This window comes from Galleria mellonella, unplaced genomic scaffold (assembly GCF_026898425.1).
Source record: "Galleria mellonella isolate WM207_F2 unplaced genomic scaffold, CSIRO_AGI_GalMel_v1 utg132, whole genome shotgun sequence".
In the NCBI taxonomy this organism is placed as follows: domain Eukaryota; kingdom Metazoa; phylum Arthropoda; class Insecta; order Lepidoptera; family Pyralidae; genus Galleria; species Galleria mellonella.
This window is the reverse complement of record NW_026441989.1, coordinates 4,040,895-4,065,215: the sequence shown is the minus strand read 5'-3', so window position 1 is coordinate 4,065,215 and position 24,321 is coordinate 4,040,895. Positions and strand designations below refer to the sequence as shown.

Sequence of the window (24,321 nt, the reverse complement as noted above, 5' to 3'; positions counted from 1 at the left end):
GTCAAAATAAAGCATACAATAGATTAGAAAAGCAGCGATTTATGCGTGAAATTGTTTATGAAATTAATATCGTGGATTTTGTTTCACAATGTAAATCAGGCCTTATGTTTAACATAAGTACACAAAGTGCAAATTTACAAAAATATATATTTCGTTTTTTCTGTCGACCCGAGTAATCTATGTAGGTTTATCGATAAGTTAAAAATATTGCCTGATAATAACATTCTTAAATCTGGGTCATATAATAATAACGCGTTTCGAAAGTTTACATTTCAGATTGAAATCATACATATAAATAAGTAAATTATTGATGATCAACATGTCGGCATTTTGTAAAGTATCGTATAAACTTATATGTAAATAATGAGCATAAAATTTAAAATGTAGTAATGGAATATATGATATTTCTGAAGCAATTGTTGGTCGCCCCTTGACTTCGTTTTTGTAACATGATATTTATATGGTGAAAGAATATCAAATTAGCAAATAAATAGAACAACAACACGATTTATTTATTGCTCTGTGATCACGAGCATCAATACAACATTTGCACGTATTCGTATTCCAGGAACGTCTAAAACAAGGCGATGTATCTGATTGTTGGCGTTTCCTTATGAGCATTGAGACTAGTGGGCGTAGTGCGTTCAGTCGCTCTTTGCTCAGCGCACATTCACCAGTTTATGTTTCCCGGGCCCAAAATAATCCACAATCGACGGCATCCGTTATTGAATGGTGAGTATTGCTGCCGGTATGTGTGTTATGATGAAGCAACGAATGCGCTTTGGAAATAACAGGCACCTCTATCTTATGTTTTAATTAAAGTCTATGTTTCTACAATTCACTTTTGACTTGATAAATATGATGTAGGAAATATATTTGATAACGTCATTACAAATAATTAATGCCTAAGTAAAGTAGTACCTAGTATGTAATTTAATGTTTTATCATAAATTTCTGGACATATTCTGGAAAAATAAGGTTACAACCTCAAAAATGTTATAGAATTTATGCATGTAAGAGGTTCAGGCTCATCTTCTGTCCTGAGAAGTACGGGAGAGACACGTAAGTACCTATCAATTGACTAGAAATAGGTAAACGTAATAATGTTAAGTACAACGTAAATGTTTATTACTTGATAATTTGTTAATTTAGCCCTAATTGAGATTAGTGGTTAAGGGTAGGTATTTACTGAAAAATGTCAAGAGGTCCTTATATGTGATTCATAGAGCAGATCTACTTTAGTGACGTGACCGCGTCCCTCCGTGCTCGTTAATCGGAAATGGGGACCGGTTCTGAGCATTCCTATAAGGCGTTCTAAGAGCAGACTATTTCTTTATGTTCATGTATCATTACTTAGTCGGATGAGTAAAACGTTTGGTCATCGGAACTATGCACGATGCGAAGGCGTAAGCAGCGGTCAACGACAGTAGCTTTCCTATGTGTTCTTGTAAAATGGTTATCAGATTTAAAAAAGGTACCTGTTATTAATTAAGCAAATGTATTATATATGCTAATGTAAGTATATTTTTTGGATTATACTTTTTACACACAATATTTGAGGTTTCGTGTACGGGGTAGGTTTCTTTATCTATGAAATAAATCGGCAAAATTTTTCCTTTTTTTCTTCATGATCATTTGGTATTATATAAAATGAAGGTTTATTGCGTATGTGCCGTGTTCGGGTAGGGTAGGTTGGGATAGGGCACGTGTGCGCGTGATCGATCTTACGTTGCGTGACCTATCAACTGCTTTTGTTTCCTGTGGAATATATACTTACCACCATGACATTGATAATAAGTCAGAACAGAATCAAAATGATTAGATTGGCTACGTTTACACCATTTTATAATTGATTAATATCTGAGGAAATTTAGACTAATAAATTAACCTTATATCCGATATTATATTTAGTGTTAATTTTAGTTGTTGCATCTCAATCAGATGTCTGTGAATTGCATGCAATACATTTTTTATTTTATCATTTAAGTATACCCATGCATTATATACACCGTTAAATAGAATTTAATGTAGTTTTAATGTTGGTTGTGAAGCAGAAAGTCTATTAAGTGAACTGAACAATCGGTCGCGTGTTACTGGTATTGCAATATATAAATTGCCATGTAAAAGACAATGGAATGGGCTTCGTCATTAGGTGAACAACAAAAAGATTCATCTAGAGCCAATTTTGATTTAGGACAATTAGATTGCAAAATATATAGTGGTTTGTACAGTTGCGCAAGAAAACATCTTGTTTCGGGTAATTGCTTTTACTACACTATTATTTTATCATGTTGTTTATAGAAGACGCAAACTTGTTAAAGTTGAAAAAATATTATATATATATTAAAGTAGTTGTGACTTATTCCGTTTAACTAGAATGTATTGATTGACTATAAATACTATAAAAATAGCCTATGTCTTTTTAATCTCAGATTACAATGTGTATACCCAACTTTTAGATTGTTTGAGCCACTAAGGCGCCAAGAGGTAATAAATTAACATACTTACTTTTACATTTATAATATTAGTAAGAATTATATCGATACACATAGTAGCACAGCTAGGTACAAGTTTTGTTCTGAGCTAGAGTTGCCTGCTGACGCACCATCGGCATTGAGTATTCGATTCAATTTCACAATAGTACGATGAGGAAAGTGAGTTAATCATAACGAGGCGTCTGAAATAGTCTGGTATTCGTTCTCGTAGTTATTGAATGGATAAGGACGGTAGCTTCTCGCCGAGAGGCGGCACAAATTGTTGATTACAAAAGAGCAGCAATTGAGACGTTGCTAGTGATGCAGGAAGTGACCAGATTGAAACTTATGTCTACAGTCTACAGCGCAATGCATGCAATCGTTACTGATCTACATAATATTATTTTATTACAAATTATTTTTAATCTTCCACAACAATCAACATTTCTAACTGGTATTGGAGTTTTTGTAACTCACCTGGGTTGGCACCACTGTTTTGAAGCAGCAATGAATTTGTTATTCTGTTCCAACACAGCGATATTAATATTATAAATAGTAACAGTGGAGTCGATTATGAAGCATCGTTCTATATATATTATTACCTTTAAAATTAAATGTTTAATTTTATATTACAGCGTAATTATTATTCTAAGGACTAATATAAATTAATTTTTTAGCACAAAGCTGCTAAACATTTGTTCTCAATGGTTTGTATCATAATAGTTTTGCTAAATTATTAAATGAAAATTGTAATTTCAGAGACAGTTTTAGGAAATGGTACTTCAGATTAACCCTTATTATGGTTCTGGTCTGAAGGGTCTGCTTATACGATTTTTAAAGTAAATAGTAAAGGCAATGTATTTTGTAATAAATTATTATACCAACTTTCATTAGCTAAGTTTCTTGTCAGGTTTTTTCTTTAAAAAATACCACCAATGTGGTAGTAGAATTAATTTATCATAAGAATTTGTAATATACTATTTTTTTACTCCACGAAGGTGGTAAACATGCATATAGTTCGTTTGATGCTAAACAGTCACTGTTGTCTATAGAAGATTATAATAATATTAGGGGTGTCACGTGCCTGTTGCCGACCCTGATGAAACCTTAATATACTCTTTTATATATATATATATATATATATATATATATATGAATGAATTGGGTTTCTCCAAACTAAGTTAGTTAAACCAAACGACAATTATACTGGCCAGTTTCAACTGTGTGACGGCGCGATAATAATTTTCTTTACATATTTTTCAAAGATTTGTTCGTAAAACAATGGCATGTCTTGTAGATATTAATAATATTATTTTGGAATATGAAATCTATATGTACTTACAAATCCTATATATGAATAAATTTTAAAAGATATTAGTTACTCAATCATACTTAAATATCTGAACGATATAATTTTAGAGATTTAAATTATAGATTTGTGTATCTACATACCATTATAATAAAAAAAAAAAAATCAAAAAATTTAACAGTCATTGCGAAAAATATTGAGTACGATAGTATCATTCTTTGTCTTGTGTTTTCAAGCAAATAATCGGCTGTAGTGAAAGTTACGTGTAGGTAAGTACGTTGTTACATTGCTGTTATTGTTGATAGATCTCATATCGTGTTACCAGCGCACTATTGTTTGGCTCAGAAGAAGAATCGAATGACTCAGAAGTTCAAACAAATGAGCTCGTTAACATATTTCTCTAGAGCTTTTGTTTGTTTTTTCAATATTGTTTAAATGTTAAGAGAACTTTAGATTATTATTTTAGAAAATGTTTTATTATTCCCATAACGTTAAATCTCTATTATTTATTGTAATCTTTCTGTGTCGTTATAAGAAAATAAAGGGAATCATTTCATTAAGATGTGTGGGAGAAGTTTTTAATTGGTTGGAAAGCGAGGGCATTCTAGTGAAAGCACGGCCGTAGGTTGCTCCGGGCCTGTGTCAACCGATTGCATTCAAATTACGCACGTAAGTAGGTACGAGTTAGGTTTTCTGTGGCTCGAGTTTGTTTGTTAGAATTTTTTTTCTGTAGTTATCTAGTTGCGGGAGAATATCTCAATAGATAATGTGATTTGTAAACATGCGTTAGAATTTAAATTATTGGAAATATGAGAGGTATGTATGAGTCAAATATAAGTTAAAATATGAATCAACAATAACATATTTGACAAATGAAAAAAAATACCAACATTTTTGTGTGTTAATAAAATTATTATTTTTTGTTAACTTTGTTAATTTTTAACTTTTTTTTATAAATATCTGTAGATACTGATACAGTAGATAGATATATGTTATAAGTATAAAGTTTCATCTATTTAGATAATAATTAACCGATCAAACTGGGATGAGATTATTTCTAGTTTATCGACGTTCAGTCTGCGACGAGAGTTGCATCGAGATGGAAATAGGTTGTCGCAGCGAGCAGACCGTCCCAAATGAATCTCATTAATGGACCAGATTGATGGCTCCTGGAAAATGCTTCAGATTATTTTATGCTACGTTAATATTGAATATTCACGGCGATGATGTTTGCACACTTTGCTTCATCTTACTAATATAAAACTTATGGATATTTGAATGTTTCAATGAAAATTGGAACATTTTAAGCGACTTTCGAAAGAAGGAGATTCTCAATTTGTCTAAAATTTTATGACTGTTACAATTTAGAATCGATTGCGATATTTTTTTTGTTACCGTTGGGGTATCGTAGGACTTTATTAATTTTGTGACGACCGAAGCTTCCGTTTTTATTTGTGAATTTGAACTCTGTATGACACTAAGAAAAATTTAGGTACTTGTAGAAACACGATGTCGCGTTCTGTATTCAAATATTTTCTATCAAATGTGCCTACATTACTGCATTAAAATTTAACAGAGTATTTCTCTTACATTAATAACACAGTTTCGAAATTTACCTATATAGAAATTGGTACCTACAAGGAATATAATAAACTTTTGTGATAGCATCAAACATGTCGAAGCTAGTGACATGTAACTCCATGAAGTGGTCCCCAGTCACGTACCACTGTGTAATCTGTTAGTGATTGTGCTCAAATTCAAGTCGAGTAGAATATCTTATTCGACCCGCCTTTCAAGTACATCAAACTTATCCGAACCCAATTTAAATAGATAGGTAACGGGTTGCGCAATGGACCATCGACCCGCGCTCTGTCTATAGTCCATTTGATCACTTACGCATCAAACGCGTTCCGACATTCCCCTCGACTCCGACACCATAACAACCTCACACACCATTCCACCAAAGTTAATAACACTTAATAGCTCCAGTCAAGTTCAAAAACGTTTTAAATTTAATAGTTAGTGAACACTTGTGTATATCAATCAACTTTTTTATAGGTATATGATTTTTTTGAGCGATTTCTAGATGAACGACACGGTCTATTGCTTTAGGGTCAATTAATTTTATTTTTTAACTGAAGCCATAAATTGTGTCTTGTGAAGTATTCTAGTTATTTTATATAGAAGCAATAAACGTAACACCAGTTGACTAATGTTAACTAAAATTATGTCAAATATAATTTCTGCTTTTTTCTCTGCTTTTTTAAATTTCAATTTGAAAGTTATTGTAATGTGACTTACTCTACATGAGACTACAAAACTATAATATATTCCTTATAGAGATGGCAGAAGTCTAGTCTTTCTTCATCTAAGCAGCAGCAGTTTCAGAAACCTTGTTCACACCGTCCTCTTAACTTTGTAATTCCATGTTAGAATCGTAGAACAAAACATGCAATATAAATTCCACAACAAAATTAAGTCTACTTTTCGTGGAAGAAATATACTTCTCTCTCTCTCGTGCAAATGTTCTTGTATGCAGTGAATTGTAATTAAAATGAATATAAATAAATATTATCATTAATTTGAATACATTATAACGCATTATTGAAAATAAATAAAGAATTCATTTAAATGAATAAGTAAAGGTAATTAAGTTAAAGGATGTGATTGTAATAATAATTGCACGTTTCTTACTCGTGAATATTTTGTAACTTCTCGTATAGTAGGTGCCTTCGCGTGCATAACATTAACAACTAAAGCTATGTTTTACTGTCGTAATAATAAATTGTGAACACTTTGTAAAGGTCTGTTACGTTGGAAAGTTGAAGTAAAAGACGAGTAATGCTATAGTGAGATTATAATGCACGAATGTTTAGTTCTATCTTCAATAAAAGGAATTTTATATGTTGAAGAAAAATAGGTTTGAAATATTTTTTTCTTGACATGATCTACCCGCCATATTAGGGATTTTTTATCTTATACACGACTTTGTTGTCTAAGGGTAATCGATGACTTATACTGTTTAGGAATACGTGCAAGAATGTTTCCCTTGTAGATTAAATACTGTCTTGTTGTAAAACACCATTTATCATGTAGTAATGTTGATGCTTTGGTTCTGCATACTTGCAGGTACTTATTACGTTAAGTGTAACGGCAAATTATAATAGGTTGATTCTCAAATATTTCTTGACGATTCGCTATCGAAGTACTTAAAATTCAAGCTGTTAATTTGAACATTCACTAACTAGTCTCTCAAATCTAACGGTCGGTGCAGCTTAACTGTAAAAATAATTGGAGCGATTCAGTTCAGATCTAATAAATCTTTTGTAATAAATTGTAACAATAATATTTTTCCTTATTTTACTAATATTATAAACGGATAATATTGTAATACAATCAAGCTAAAACGGCTGGACGGATTTCAATAAAATTTGGTAGGTATACTAGGACTACTAGGTATGTACTGCATATGATACTTTTTATTAATTCATGCATAAGAACAAATCAACAAGATTCAGATGTTTTCATATAAGACTTAAAATCAACAAGAACGACGAAGATAGCGTTATATAATAGATAGGTATCTAGTACATATATATAGTAGTATCAATACAGATTCAGGAGAGTTTAAATCTGTACTTGATTATCTTTTGAGCAGGAACCGTGTCGTGTCGGGGTGATGCTTCCTTTCTCTTCGGATCACTGCTTAACTTCGTCCGTTGGACTTAATATTGTTAGTTGTATTCATCCACCGTACTTCCCTATATGGGGGCAATCGAGAATGTTACGTAAAATAGATAGTATGTGGGATTTTAGATCCGTTACGACATTCATTGTATCCAATCATAATTTCTAATAAAGTGCTTGTTTGACTTGGTCGTTATTAGTGTAAAGTGCTCAAATAAGTCGATTACCCAACCAGCCCTCTCGGGAAATAATATTAGTGTATACCGTCGTTTTCACGCACGTACCTAGAAAATGGACCCCGAATTTTGTAGAGATGCGTGAGGTCACGCGGCTCACGACCGCCATGCTCCCTCCGCTGTGACGTTTTAGGTAAAAACTCATTCATCATTTAGTATCAACGCAATAATAAGACCAAAATCGCCGTGAATGCGTAACTAGTGGGTAAGCGGTTACTTACGTCACAAAAGTCAATGATATTCCAAGTTCCTTAGTTTTGTTTTCAAATTTATTTCATATATTATTTTCATAATTAATTATCAATGTAAAAGACGACACGGTGGTTGTCTTTAGCCTCGACAATGTTATGTAAACTTTGTAGCAATATGACTAGATAGATAACACTTTTTTGGGAATGTGACGTACTCGTAGTACATCTTTACAAATAAAAAAGTCTATAATAATTTTGTCTTTAAAATGTTTAGTTTTGAAAACATGTATAATGTAAATGTTACTAAAAATGTGGGTTGTTACCAGTAACCATTTTGAAATATATATAAATGTAATATATTCGTATGTAAGTCTAACATAATGAAAGCTTTGTTTCATATTTGACATTTGTATGATACTAATAAAGTAGTTAGCAGTTTCGAAATTAGTTTGGAATTGGTGAAAATATTGTGTAGTATATGTCTAATGATGTGTTGTTATAAATAGAGATTATTTCAATACAAATTTTATCACGTTTAAATTTTTTATTGTGTATCAAAATAGTATCTATTTTTGTCATTAAGAAATAAGTAAACTATATCTTATTTTTTTATTTTGATGATAATATATTATTATTTAAATTTTTAGCATGCTCTTAAGAAATAGAAATAGTTACGAGTATCATGTAATTGCCTTTATGGAATATAAACCAAACGAAATAATCAGAAAATGTCACGTTGTAAGAGAAGTCATCAATCAAGAGTGGCAAAAAGAAAGAATCCGCATCGAGAGAGTATCATCCCAAGCAAACTTTATAAATAATGAAATGTTTTTATATAATGTTGACGCGGGCAATTGAAACTGATACTTTTTAAGAGAAATTAGTTTGGAAAGCGAGGCGAATATTTCGATTGGCAAGGATATACATAATAAATGATTTATTACTTGTTATTAACTTTTTTTTTTATCAAAATTAGCTTCTTCTTTTATTAACTGAGTAAAGGTTGTTCCAAGCGTATGTATACTTTCTTATTGAAGAAGTAACTCTACTAATTTAATTATAATATATACGATTGAGTACCAAATTGTAGAATATCGTAAAATTAAATGTAGATGAATAAAGAGCTACTCCCTATGTATTTGTATTATAAGATTATATGTCTCTAAAGTATCTATAAGTTGATTAATTAGTACATTATACAAACGTGACCAAAGGTCATTATTATTATTGCAGACAAATATGTTGACGGCCGCTTACATAATAATACTTGTGAGATGCTAGATATGACGCGACAATGTGAAACAGTAATACAATCCGTATTGCTTTGGCCAATGCACTTAGTATTTCGTTATTATGTGAGAAATGTCGAACTAAATATACCTACTATGTAGAACATATTAGCAACGAGGTATGCTTCGAAAATGTAGCATTTATTAGCACTTACGCCATACGTTCCAGTCTTAGAGTCTTTACCTACCTACTTTCCGCTAATTTAAGTTGATCTAATTATTGGAAATATCGTAATTAGTACTAAGTACGTATCCCAACGAGTTTCAATGTCAAAACATCAGAAATAACAACAATGATGTGAATTTCTAAGTTGCCTTGGCTAAAAATATCGCTTGATTGCAATTACATATGTGTGTGTATACAGAAAAGGAGCTAGCGGTCAATAGATCAAACGTGCTTCATATACATCACATCAATATTATTATTTCTTGCACAGATTAGAAGGCACGTAAGACACCTTTATGATTAGATTTATTCGTTTCATCATTCGCCATCGCTACACGTGAACGACTACGTAGCTAAGTATTATTGATTTCAAAATCATACTTTATAATAGGTACTTAGAGCACCATCGTCTTACAAGCTGAGATCAAATATTGAGATGACACGGTGCAATTGTCTTTCCCTGATTCAAGTGAAAGTCGTTATTTACCTAATGATATTTATTTATATACGATATGAAAAAGTACACTTTTTCATAATAAATTGATGTACTGAAAATAAATATTACTTTTACCGATATACAATAAGGAAGCTAATTAAAAGAATAGAGAGGGGGGGGGGAGGGATTGTTAGTAATGTGGATTACTAATTCTATTGCTAGTATGGTCTTCCTAGAAATCATTTTGTTGAATTCCAGGTGGATTCATCACGATGGGCTAACTGACCTGCCTTTTCATTCTCACCTATTACGATAGGTGATCTGCCAGCGTATACCGTTAGCGCAGACGGGGTTACCATTCCATTATTATTCGTTAAAAAAAACTAAAACAATAAAATATTACTAAGTAGGTATATAAGTTATAAATAAATTTAACATATAATAAAAAATTAATTACATATATTCCTCCGTAGCCATTCTGTGTCCTTATTCCGGCCTCAGTTTTACAAGATTTTAATGATATTTTTAAACCTCTGAATTCAGAAACAATAAAAAATAAAAAATTCAATAATTTAATAGTAAAAAAGAAGCAATATACCCAACCAGGTCGGCCTCCTCGCGGTTCCCCCTGGAAACTATCATGGTTAATTCCTGATGAATTCATCTTGATGGGCTAACTGACCTGTTTTCATTCTCATCTATCACTCTTCACTGGTGCTCCGCCAGCGTATCCCGTTAGCGCAGGCGGGATGACCATTCCATTTTCATCCATTACAAAAAAAAAAAATAGTAAAAAAGAAATAAGTCAAGTAACTATTTATTTTCTAGTCTGATCAATATTTACCTTGAAAATGTAGGTATTTGTCCTATACTTAATTCTAGAAAAAAAAATTGGTTTCAATATTAAATGTTACCTACACTTTGAATTTATATATATAAATAACATAAAAAGTTGAGGTTTTAAAATGAAAAAAATTACAAATGGATCTTTTTTTAAAGTACCTATTGTTTATTTACACAACTTTCAAAGTGCAGGTAATGTATAATTCGCCACACCTTTCTATTAAAGAAAGTAACTTAGTATCGTTAAAAAAGTGACAAAAGTGATAGATACATAAATTAACGACGGGTTGGACAGCGTGTGACGCGGGTCCTGCCTGTACTCTCGGGACCATTGCGTCATTTGTTACCCGCTCCCGAACTCGCGACCGCTTACGCGCCGTCACCGACCTCCTACCCGGACTTTGTCATGGGATATCTGAAACGTCGCGATCACTCAGCTGGCTATTATTTATAGAGGGGAAAATTACTTCCAGCAGCTTTTTTTAGCCAACGGCGTAAATTTTTTTTTTTTGGGTAAGTAGATAATTATTTAGTTAAACATGGCCGGGGAGAGTAATACGAGTTCCTATTGTAACCATTACTTATATTTTTAATGAATAAATTTTTAAATATACAATACTAAGAATACTATATTAGAGGAAGTCAGACTCCAATAGTTATTGTACAATTTTTTGTTTTAATAAAATAACCACATAAGCTTTTGATAAAAGTCTGCGCGTTTACCGCAAAAAAGACGCCGTTTGTCGTATCTCCTCACTTTCAGGGCACTTCCCTTGATAAAAAGTCGAGTCTAGGAATTCTGGGCGTTGATATATCTTGCGACGTCCAGTTTTGCGGTCATCTAGAGGAGAAGGCTAAGATAGCTTCCAAAAAGTTAGGAGTGCTCAATAGGGTGAGACGATATTTCATGCCAGAACACCGCCTGAAATTATATAAAGCCCAAGTCAGGCCGCATATGGAATACTGTTCTCACCTGTGGGCAGGAGCGCCACAGTACCAACTCCTTCCGTTAGACCGCATTCAGAGTCGGGCGGCTCGAATTATCGATAGTCAACGCCTTACTGTCCGACTTGATCCACTGAAACTGCGCAGAGATGTTGCATCTCTGTGCATCTTCTACCGAATTTATCATGGGGAGTGTTCTGAGGAATTGTTCGGATTGATACCTGCTGCTGATTTTCACCACCGTACAACCCGCCACAAACTAAAGTTTCATCCCAATCATCTGGACGAGTGGCGGTCTTCCACCGTGCGTTTTTCAAGGCACTTTCTTCCACGCACAACCATTCTTTGGAATCAACTTCCAGCAGCAGTATTTCCGAACCGATACGACAACATAACCTTCAAGAAAAGAGTATATTCCTTTTTAAAAGGCCGGCAGCACACCTGCAATGCCGCTGGTGTTGTGGGTGATCATGGGCGGCGGTAGTCACTTACCATCAGGTGAGCCGCATGCTCGTTTGCCCCCTGTGTTGTAAAAAAAAAAAAAAGATGAAATTAATGACTTTTATTTTTTCAATTTTATACTTACGTATCTATGCTATGCAACAATAAGGTGTCTTAAGTATGTTAAACTGGGCTCAATTTGATAAATATAAATATCTCTAGGGCATTGAAAAAAAAACATGAGCTTTTTCATTTAAAATTTTTGATTTTTAGATATTTTTATATAGATATAAAAATATTTTATTTAATACAGAGAAAGTTTGAACAATGCACGTAACTGGGGTCGACTGATGAAAACGTTCCCAGCCCGGATGCCAGGTTATGTAAACATTTTTTGCATAATACCAGCTACACTGAATGCCAATCACGAGGTCAAATCCTTTTCATACCATATACTACAAAATCAATTTCGCATTGCATAAAGAATTTTGAGAATTCGTATTTGGTGTATGTTTGACTTTTTTAGTTAGCTACTGTACCAGAAATTAGAAAATCGACAATTTCAAATTAGTACAATTTTAAAAAAGGATATTAGGTATTTAATGAGCAATATAATTCCTTTTTATGTAACTTAGTATAACAAACAAGCAAATTTTAAAAACTAGACTTAAATTTTTTTGGGAACTGGTGAAACTGTAATAAAATAAATAAATATTGCACGAATATAAAATGTTCTTATAATGACGTAGATTTTAAATTAGTAATTAATTATTTAAAATAAATAAAAAATTTTAAAGGTGTAAATTAAAAATATCTACAAAATTAAAAATAATACGAGATATATAACGTAATTTTACCTGCATTGCGTTTAAAATTTTTTTGTTTAGAATTTTGACTTCATCAAATTATGGAATGAGTAAAATTTGTGAAATTGTTCAATCTATAAAGGAATTAATAACGATAAGTAAATGTTCATCACTATGACTAATTAAAGTATTCAATAATTTCTTAATAACATAACTACATATGCCTACATATGATAGATCATTTCAACGCACGGTTTTTAATTGCGCACGTGCGCGGCGATCCTAACAATTTTGCATTCGCGACGAACAAAAGAATTGCATCTATTGTATGTGAATTTACATAAATGGATCGGTAAAAGAGCAAATTATCGGGAAACAATCGAGTGATCATGTATATAGTTAGTGTAAAGTGTACTGTGAGTCACTAGTCGAAGAACTGACTCACAGACGGCGTTAACAGATATTCTGGGAACAGTAACCTTGACATTAGAAGTGCGCTCACTTATTTGCTTTTTTTATTCCTATTTCAAGTTGTCGATAGATCGGAAATAGGCATCGATATTTTAAAGTAGGTGTTGGTTTTCATCAAAATGGTTAATGCTATAATTGTTGGCTATTTTCATAAAAGTCATAAGCTTACTTGTGCTATGTTCTCAAGGTATTCTTATGTTGCTGACGTTTAAAGCAGGTAGCATGCATTGACGTGATTCAGACAATTATAGGTAAAATACACATATCTATTATGAGTAATATAACATAAAGTGTAACTAGTCGTAATAAGTCACGCAGAATTATATCTTAATTTTTTTTATTACATGTGTTTGTGATTAATTAATCCTAAATAACACTAATAAGGTTATGCTTTTATAAAAAAATATAAGTAGTTAGGTAGTGATTTAAGTTTGTGAATATCCACATTAGTTTTTGGCTATACAATCACACTATTGCGTAGACATCAATCAATTTAAGTAAAGTTCTCTCTGAGATTTCATTTACGCAAAGTAACGTACTGATTACTGCGCTATGGTAAGCGTCCAAATACTATTTATAATATAAGCTAAGAATAAAGGAACGAGAGTTGCAAAGCGCTGAATTCTTAACTTTACTGTGTGGTAGTCAACCCATTGAAAAAAATTAATAGCCTGTATGCTAAGAACATTTATTTTAATAGGCATAATTCCTCCCGCCTATTGTATTTATGTCAGAGGCACGCTCGCGGTTCGAAGTGTTTGGTACCGGTAGATATTGGCGGGAGTGAGCCTCTATCGATAGCGTATCTGCGGATTGAGTGCGTCAGTCGTGCGGGGTGATTCTATCAAATAAAGATAGATGGGTCTGTGAGTGCGGGTTACAGGGACGAGGAGGGCACACGAGGGGTAGGGGCCACGGGGGCATGGGGCTAATTGGCTGTCAGCGATGAGTTCGGTTTCTACTCTCACTGCACGCTAACCGTGAGTGGCATAGATGGTTTGTTGTTGCCGAGGGCAATATTCGTGACGTGTCCGCAGAAACAAACGAATAAAACAATAAAAATCGATTGGGTATAGATGGTGGCGTAGGCTATTATGTCGACAAACTCGTGATAAACAGATTAGAGTTGACAGACTGGCGAGGTAGAGAGGCTGTTTGGATATTAGTAACCGACGGATGTGATGCGACTAGTTCGACGACTACGCTCGTCCCACGGTCGTGCCAGGTGCAGGCTTCATTAGCATTACGCATTAATTAACGGGACAGTCCGGCTTTTATAGCGCTGTTCATATAATTCGAATTTATTAAAATCCATGTTATTCTCCGACTAGTTGGAATTTTATCATGAACACTTGGGTAGATTTGAATGGATTTATTTAACACAAGATTTTAGTTTTTGTTTGTTTACAGAATGTGGATTTAACAACAGATCTACTTGCTTTTTGCTACGTTTTTGTCGTATTTCGTAACTTTATGTAATTCAAGGTCCAATGACTTTACTTGCCAAGGTTCGGTTCACAAGTTAAATGTAGCCCACAAAAACTTCTAACGTTTATTTAATAAATTGTTTTCTTTTCATATTTCATTACATTTCTAATATTTAAGCAATATTCAACGCAACTGCGTGCAATAATACTGATATGATAAATGATATTCAGCGGAAAATATTAACATTAAATATCATTTAGAAACTTGAAAAAATACCCTCTTTAAAGTTTAGTTAATTCATACACTATATAAATAATGTCTTAATTTAGTATTGTAAAATGTTTTCGTAGATCTAATATAGCTCTAATAAGGTTAAGAAAAAGTAATATTATGTGCTCTCGGTTCTAATTCATTTGGGTTTATTACTGTGTGCACATTTAAGCAATTTATACGAGAAAAGCAGCTTTTTCTATTCACATAGGCAGAAAAACAGCGCGGGGCTAACATAAATCTGTGAGACGTACAAAGCGAGGAACGCCCTGGGACAAAGTAATGAACTAATTACATTAGTATACGGCTCGAGATGCGACTAAAATGGATAAACCGCGACTATTAGCAACCTGCTTTCAGAATGATACTTACTTTCTTCACATTTAATGGCACTTTTTATGTTGCTGCCATAAATATTTTAGGCAGTAACCTTTTCGAATTTGTACATAGGCCACCATAACTGCTTTTATTTTATTTAAAATATAGGGAGGCTTAGATCAACAAAATGAATGAATAGAAGGCTTATTAAACTATAATTTTTGGCGAAGCAAATGGTAAAGTGAGAAAGAAATATGCAAATTTACTGTTTTCATAATAACTAATAATATAATACAAGTACTACCTATATTGGTAGTAAAAGGTTGAGATCAAACAAAAGCGCTGTAGTTGAAAATTATTTCTACGCAGGGGTATTTTATAGCAGATTTCTTATGAGCTTTCTTCTTTTTTAGGGAATATTAAAATTGTAAGGCGTTTTATGTAAATAGTGTACGTATTCTTGACGTCAAAGTGAAATAGACATTGGTCCCCAAAGGACTTGAATGTTTTTTAGAATAAAACATCTTGTTACGCAATTTCAGCACTATGACATCGAGTCAATCAAATCAAAGAATTGTATATGATTAGCTTGGGTAATCATTTTACTTATTTCCGTTGTCTCTCTTACTATTAATTTCGATTCAAATGTTAAGAGGGTTAGTGTAATTTTAAACGTAAAAAATGCATTACTATTATCTGTTATGGCTTTAGGTAACTTAATAAATTATTTTATATCCACGGTACTCTTCACATTTACAGAAGTCTGTAATGTTGATAGATCACTTTCTTTCGGAAGCGGAGAGTTTATTTAACATTGTCAGGTGATGAACACAAAAATATCATTTATATATAATACAAATTTTTATGTATCTGTAATAGATGTTTATTCTACAAAGTTACAAAAATGAGCTAACGGACTCGTTATGTCATATTTACAATACTATATAAGTACAAGTAGGGGAATAATTGAAGAGTAAAAAATAAATAATCTTTTAATAATTTAATTACACGGATTTAAAAAAATATATGGCGAGTAAGTAAAATAAGTATCATTACTAGCTTGCTTACTATAGTTGCTATAGAGGCACCGTCACAAGATGCGGTGTATTATGTGCCGTTATAAACCAGAGTTAATGTTCAGGAACAGAGAGTATAGAGGTTGTGCGTTCCTGCGGTCACAAACCACGGGAAGCCGCAAAGCTTTGATCCCATCTTGAAGAGATTCAAATGAACTTTGTAATTAGTAATTCTATAGACATACAAATATGATAAAAGTAATTTCTACTCAAATACAACATAGGTTGGTCGTCAATACTGATTAAAAATCGTATCGAATCGATCACATGTTGATGATTTTTATATGTTTTTACTTATGTAGATTGGCACCCTCAAATCATTTCTCAATATATCCAAATAAGACAAACTGACAAGGCAATAACTTTTGAAGGATTATGTTGATTTTAATGAATTTTAGCTCGTTTGGGAGCTAATAATATCTTCTTGATTATGTAGTAAATATTACAAGCAAAGATTGATAAAAAATATAATAAGGGACATCTTTGTGCAAAATATTCATAATGTCGCTGTACTATATATAATACGTATCAAAACATAAAAAAAGTTATTGTAAACGTATTAACAATTTATGCATTAGATAGAGAAATTTTATACGATTTATACACTTGTTATACAAGCTTAAATAGTTTCATGCAAATTCTAATTTCATCTTTAGAAACAGATATCAAAATAAAGTGTAGTGAAAAAAATCTACCAACATTTCAAGTCACACCTGTAATAGAGTTTTTTTTTTTTTATTTAGAATGTAGTAATTACGTTCGCATTATGCATATTATTTTAAATAGCGCACATAGTGAAAATTTATAAAAAGCGTTATATATTTTGACTTGTATCTTTTTATTTGGACTGTATCAATATATTTGTACCTACTTACCTTAACTAAAATTAAAATATTAAAGTCTCTACTTTCTTTTAACATATTTAATTTTTTTGATTCATTTCTGATTGATTTTATAATAACATAATTATTAAAAAAGACGATTCCTATATTTCCAAAAAGTAAATATCAGTAAATATAAGTCTTCACTTTTATAATGTAAAACAAAATTATAAATTACAAATTTATATAGATAAATATTTTATCTTTTCGATAAAATTTATTTAATCTAATTTTGTATACCAAATAAAGTAATACAAGTTTTAAAATAAATGACATTTTAAAAACGTTTATATTTTTAATAAAGTAATAAAACTTGAATTATATTATAATACATGCTAATAAAAGGCAAAAAAACGTTGTTTTAAGTATTGATGAAAATGATAAAAATTGTGATAATTTAAAAAACATTTGATTTTTTAATATACATTTTATTTTTTATTTTGGAATAATGTTATTATACTTTCATAACAGTGTTTGATTTTTTGAATTAGTCAAGAAATGGCAAAAACATGGTAATTTTAAAATAACGTTGACACGGGAAAATTCATATGGGGGTATATGACCGGCACTTTGAAGATCATTACGTTGTCTTGACATTATTATATCTTGGATAATTTGCCATAATATGCAGAATTAGTTGAGTCATGTGGACGTGTTCTATTAGAATCTTCATTAAAAACATCTTCCATGACGTCACATTCATAGTGCGTGACGGGAGTCTCGATTGCTCATTAATTATTTTCACGCAGTATTTACTTGAATCTCCCCTGGCAGCTGCAGATATTGAAGCAGCAAATTGTAGTAGTTTATAATTTCCTAACGGTACCAATTCGCACTAATTATCAACTGACGCAACGTAAATATCCCAGAGTTATTATAAATTTTGCAGTTAACGGTCTTCGAAGTAGATAAATCTAGCAATTTAAAGCCGATAAAAGTGGATTAATAAATTGATTATAACATTAACTACAATGATAGAAATAAAATAACGTTTCTTGTAATGATCATTAAGAAATTTATAGTTTTACACTAACTATTTTACATTCGTTGGTTGTTGTCTTAGCTTTATGAGGGTTCCGTATCAATAAAGTACAAAGGAAACCTTATAGTATGTTTTGTTTTTTCGTCCGTCTGTCCGTTCGTCTGTTACAGTATTTGTGTCCGTCTGTTACATCTCTGTACTAACAATGAACTTAATATTAATTTGAAAATTATTAATAATAAATGAAATATTAATTTGAAATTTAGAATATTAAATATCATTGGCCCGCACATAATGTATTGGAAATAATTGATAAATTATTTTTATTTTCTTTGCTAGGTGGTCAATACACACAATTTACATATACATACTATATATACATATTCAACAGATACTCATAATTTTAAAGTCGACTTACTAGTGCAAGAGCGATATCATATAAAAGGGCTTTATTTGTACTTTTTAATTTACATCATTTAGCCAATGAATAGGAAAAAATCTAGTTTTTAAATTGCAAACAAGATCTTGTTGTACTGCCCACGTGTGATACGGTCATTATCAATTAGCGAATCATAAAAAGTTTTATAGATAGACATATGTAGTTTAGCTTGTCCTTCGAATAGAACTTCGTTTTACGAATGGAATAATAATATTGAATAAATTATATTTAATGGCGAGTGGGATTGTTTTTATACCGGGACCCGACCGGTCTGTGGAGCCGAGTGCTTTTTTTGTACGTAATCAATTTTAGATTTGGAGTGGAGTCGTGACCTAAACGCGTGAGCCTCGCGGGCTTCCGCACAGTATGGTTGAAATCGAGTAGTAGGGTTACCAATACTTTAAAGCTGTATGTATGTAATCTACCCAGGTACTATTTGAAAACAATATGTTTTTAATACCACAAGTGGCAAATAAACATATGTATTAAGCATTAGACACTACGAGTAGAGTGCCTACACTTCAAAGAGCATCGCTTGGATATCTTAATTGCATTTGTACAGTATCTGTCAATGTCAGACATTTGTACATCCATATTTGAAAGGAATTAAACAAACATAAATTTTAAGCAGTAATTTGTTTTAATAATAGAAAAATATAATAACTTTACCTTCCGGTTCCGCCCACACGTGCATCTAAGCTTTTAACAGTTAGTAATTACTATTCATCTTAACAGTTTACTCTATGATTAATGTATTAGCTATGAGTTTTATTTGTATCTGATATATTTTAAAAATATAAGTTTTTACTCTCATTTTTATTGTAATTAACGTCTTATTGAAAGACGTTTATGGTATCAGCTCCTACTTGTTATCTCTACCTATATCTTTGTAATAAAACATAAAAAAAAATATTGTAAGTCATTTTGTAAAAACATAACATGCCTATAACAGACTAGTTGGTTTGGATGGTTACGTCTTGGACAAGGAATATCATACTCTTTACCGAGAGGTTCTGGATTAACTTCTGTCCTGGTAACACGATCATCGTTACACTATAGAAGCTTATATATATATACAATTGAAGGCAAAATGTAATGTGAAAATATCGTATAATATTCTTATATTTGCAGCTTATCTTTTGCATAACTCTAAATCCGCAAGAAGGAAATTCTTGCGAGAATATCCAGTGCGGTAAAGCCCGGGACAAATTGTCGGCGTGGGTTTTGCGGACTGTAGAGGATCTGTGAGGATTGTTATTGATGTGCAAAGCGTTCACAGTGAAGAGCCTTTAGCGCGGACAATCCAAGATAGTTTTCATTAAGCGCGCCCATGCGTGCCGAATACGCCGCGCGATGCCTACGCTTGAACGGAAAAATCATGAAATATATATATCTATGGGCGTCTACTTAACACGTATGAATTGACTTCGACCGTGTAAAGAGGCAAGTATAACTATTTAACGAGATAACTCTCGTCTATTCTATTTATAAATCTAGACGTAATGATAATAAAAAGTAATTTGCGTTGCTAAATAAATCTACCTAAGTGAATTGTTGTGTAACCTCTCCGTTGTTCTAAATAAAATTAAAATACCGTGCAACCAAACACCCTTTTAAATATTTTAACGAAGTATTTTTACGCTTAGGTAATTCTAACATTATTGCTTTTAACATCTGCTATTATAATCGATTTGGTAATATTAAAGTCGAATTACTAAGTTTATTACCTATAAGATGTTATTAATAAACACTATTTTTAAGACAGAACAAGACTATAAACCAGTTTCTTCTTGATCACAAAAACTGATTACATCTATTCTTTAGATCATTAGTTTTTCTGAGATTGTAATAAATAATAGTTTATCTTAATTATAGTTTTCGTTATTCCAAACGACACAATTAAGAATAAATTTTGAATTAGTAAGGCAAATATAAAAATTATTTTTAATTATATCCTTAGGAATTTGCCCGATCAAAAATTTTGGTTTAAGATGAAATATTTTATTTCTATCTTTTTTTCTAGTCTTTTTAAAAGAGATATCACGCAGGCTGCTAGAAAATCCTGATGACCACGACGGCTTACTTATACCTTGGTCAGTGCATCTCCATAGCCATTCAGCGTGGAAATGTAGCAAGTCTCATAGGTATTCTACTAGTTGGCAGTATCTTTAAAGATTTTTTTTTATCTTTAATTAATGTTTCAAGGGTTTGTTATCTTATTACTATTTAAATAACAATCAATAAAAGTATATTTATAGTATATAATCTTTGTAAATTTATATATTACGCATGTCTTTTATTTCTTCATTCAGTTTGTACGATGTCATAATTTAAAAAAATCTTCCATAACTATTGCTGGTTTTATATATATATCTTTACCAGAGGGAGACTTTGTACAAAAGTCGATTGCTTGGGTACCTCTGTCCCATTCGTGTTTCAACCGTGAAGCATTTGTGTTTGCATAGCTGTGTTTCGGTTTGAAGGGTGAGATATGGCGTGAATTTACTGGGTACAGAGGAATAACACCTGAGTCCTCAGGAATGGCAACGCATGGGGGGTATCATGGGCGAAACAGTATACTTTATTATGTTCATGATACTGCTCATGTTTATAGGCGACGGTTACCACTTTCCATCAGGTGGACCGTCAGCTTGTTTGCCGTTCTAAGTTATATAAAGAAAAATCTATAGATGGCCCCCCAGTCCATAGTCATATCAATTTTATGATCTTTTGGGTTATTACAGTTACTTTTATTTTTCTGCAGATATCTTAATTTCGGTTTCTATTAAACAGTGAAATTCCAAATATAATCGAGCAATCTGGAAGCTATAAGCCTCCTTTGGCTCCTATAGTTGACGATATAAGAACTTGTTTTGGTTCCGCAAGTCATAACTGACAATAGACACTAGTTTAATACTTTTGATAAATATTGAATATTTATTAATAAAAGCAAAGATCTGCATGGGAATATTTGAGATGAACGGTTTGATAAATGACCATCAGAGGGGGGTCCTCAATTATTTCGGTACAATTGTGCCGGAATGTCTAATTTGCTCACGTAATTTTCGTTGGAATTTGTCCCCGGCCGTCGGATGCTCGGAACTATTTTTATTGCTTGTTTCCTATTTGCTCCACTCCACAGGGAACAATATAAGTTGAAACTCTGGAGTTCCTAACCGACTTATCTCAAGAACAAGTGTATTGTGAATTGCACGTCGCATCGCGTCGTCTCTTTGCCAGTGACGGTGTTTTAATACATGTTTTGTTCACTTGTCTTACTTCATTCCCGTGAGAAAAGGTTCAAAATGGCGTACAATTTAGTTTTTGTTCAATATAGGTTTTTATGGTTTTGCATTTATAAACGTTATAAAACTACTTACATAGCTCGTTAGCGAAGTCTATTCACCACTAGTTTCCGGAGTGTAAACACCTTCCCCTGCAACAAAATTAGAGAATATTTTAAATTTTTATATTTTATTAATTCACCAAGGTAAGGCGACATGCAATAATATCTAAATACGTTAGTTCTTTAGTCACAGTGATGCTTACGACAAAAAATATCAAAGATTTTGAAACTAATTAAACATTAATGTAGCAAGCGTAAGGTTTTTCTAATTATTCATTATATTTGAAATTATATTTAATAGATTTAAAATATCTTGCATTTCTATCTTTATAGGTATTTTGAAAGTAAATAGGTAATGGAATTGTCATGGATAAATGTTATCTTAAGTATTTATTTATTGTAACCGCTACTTAGGTATACATTTGCTGATATGAAAGTTTGTTATGATAACTGAATAAAATCGAGCCAAAAGTCTTACTGATCGACATTGTTTCGTAATATTTAGTTCGCAATCACTCGTAATAAAGGAGATAAGTGATTTTGGAATGATGCCAGGACATGGCCCGTCGAGCCCCCACTCCGTTTTCCTCTTTACATAACTTCGTATTCAAGAGATCATTAATCTTCCTAGTTCTACGCCAGACCGAGTTTAATTTTAATAAACGGCTTTAGCCATGCCATAGTATTAATTTATATGCCCTAATAAATATAGACTACATGGTTTTTTTATAGATTAAGACGTACTAGTATTTTTTGATTTTCATTGTGATAAGGACAGTTTAGAAGACCATTTTTTCTTCTCTTCTTAAGATCAAGCGATCCGATTAAAGCTACATTGGTTTGAATAGTTTATGGCAACATGATTTCTTTTAATTTAATTTCTTGTCTCTAAATTTGTTAAAGTAATCATAAAGTTGAGATAATAAAACCAAATGCCGATTATATCTATTTAAATAAACATAAAGTTTTAATACATTTTTATCTCAAAAGAGAAATAAAGATATAATAAAGATAATAACGTAGAATAAGGATAAATATGTTTTATAATTTGGATGTCATTGAAATATATGTGAGGTGAGTAAACGAATCTATAAAAATGAAGTTAGTACCTATCGCATAAATATAAAATATACTGCCTCTTATTTTTATTGATATATTTTTATAAGTATTAAAGTTTTATTGCAACTATTAAATGTAATTATAACTCGTATAAGAGCATGATCGTAACCTCGTCTTGTCGGTAGGTGGGCGCCGATGTGTAAAGCATATAACATGAGATTTCAGTACGGCCCAGCCGGTGCCCTGAGGGACGACCCTTGATGTTCGAGCTCATCCTTCATCAAACCGTGTCTGGTCGTATTTTATGGCACGCAGCCAGAATTTCGTTGGAACACAGGTGAGTTATTAGGTATTATTTTCATTGCTGACTACACAAAGGGTGCGCAATCGTAGAGTATAGGTAAAATTTGTATTCTTAATTGTGGGTAAAAAATATTATTAAATAAATAACTACATATAGGTGCATCGTATTTACCTACTAGCGAATTATATGGCGAATTTGGAAGATTCTTCTTTTTTAAGTATCATAGAAAATATATAGACTCTGGTATCATAGTATGCAAAGTTTATTAAATGCAAAAGTATTGAAAAACAATGTCGTCCTCTCTGTAATTTTATAGTATGTATAGACGTCGTTTGAACATTATCGTTTTAGTAAACAGTAGTCAAATTCTATATCATGTTCTAACAACTGTTGTATTCTGAGTAGGTACTGTTTGTATTCACTTGACGTAAACATGAAATATACTCATCGCCTGGGAAATATATGTGAACCATGTCGATACTATTTTCAATCGTCTAATCCAAATTCAATTGATAGTTAGGATCCCTTTAAAGTACCTTTTACCTCTAGCTTTATAAAGTTACTAATAAACCAGAAACTCATTTATTTTTAATTATTAAACGATTCAGACCTATCAACGAATACTGAATAACTATAGTTACAGGAGGGGGGGGGGGGAAGGGTTTGCTAGTAATGCGGACTACCAGTCACATTGCTAGCAATATATCCTATCAGGTCGGCTTCCAAGTGGTCCCCCTTGGGAACCATCGTGTCCCGGTGTATTCATCACGATGAGCTTACTGTCTGCCTTTTCTTCTCACCTATCATCATTCACAGGTGGGTCGCCAGCGTATACCGTTAGCGCAGGCGGGTTCAGCACTTCATTGTCATCCATTAAAAAATCTATAGTTACAATAATAATAATTACACTTATATATTCTGTTT

General features: G+C 32.1%; 1 protein-coding gene across 1 annotated transcript in view; it reads left to right on the top strand.

Annotated features, from left to right (window-relative positions):
- Window positions 1-598: 598 nt before the first annotated feature.
- The window catches only part of LOC113518050 (major facilitator superfamily domain-containing protein 12-like), a 202,078-nt gene continuing 178,355 nt past the window's right edge, over window positions 599-24,321 (top strand). Inside the window, exon 1 of the mRNA XM_052903092.1 lies at window positions 599-732. Within this exon, the coding sequence (XP_052759052.1) occupies window positions 614-732 (119 nt within the window). The 5' untranslated portion in view covers window positions 599-613. The remainder of the gene's footprint in view (window positions 733-24,321) is intronic.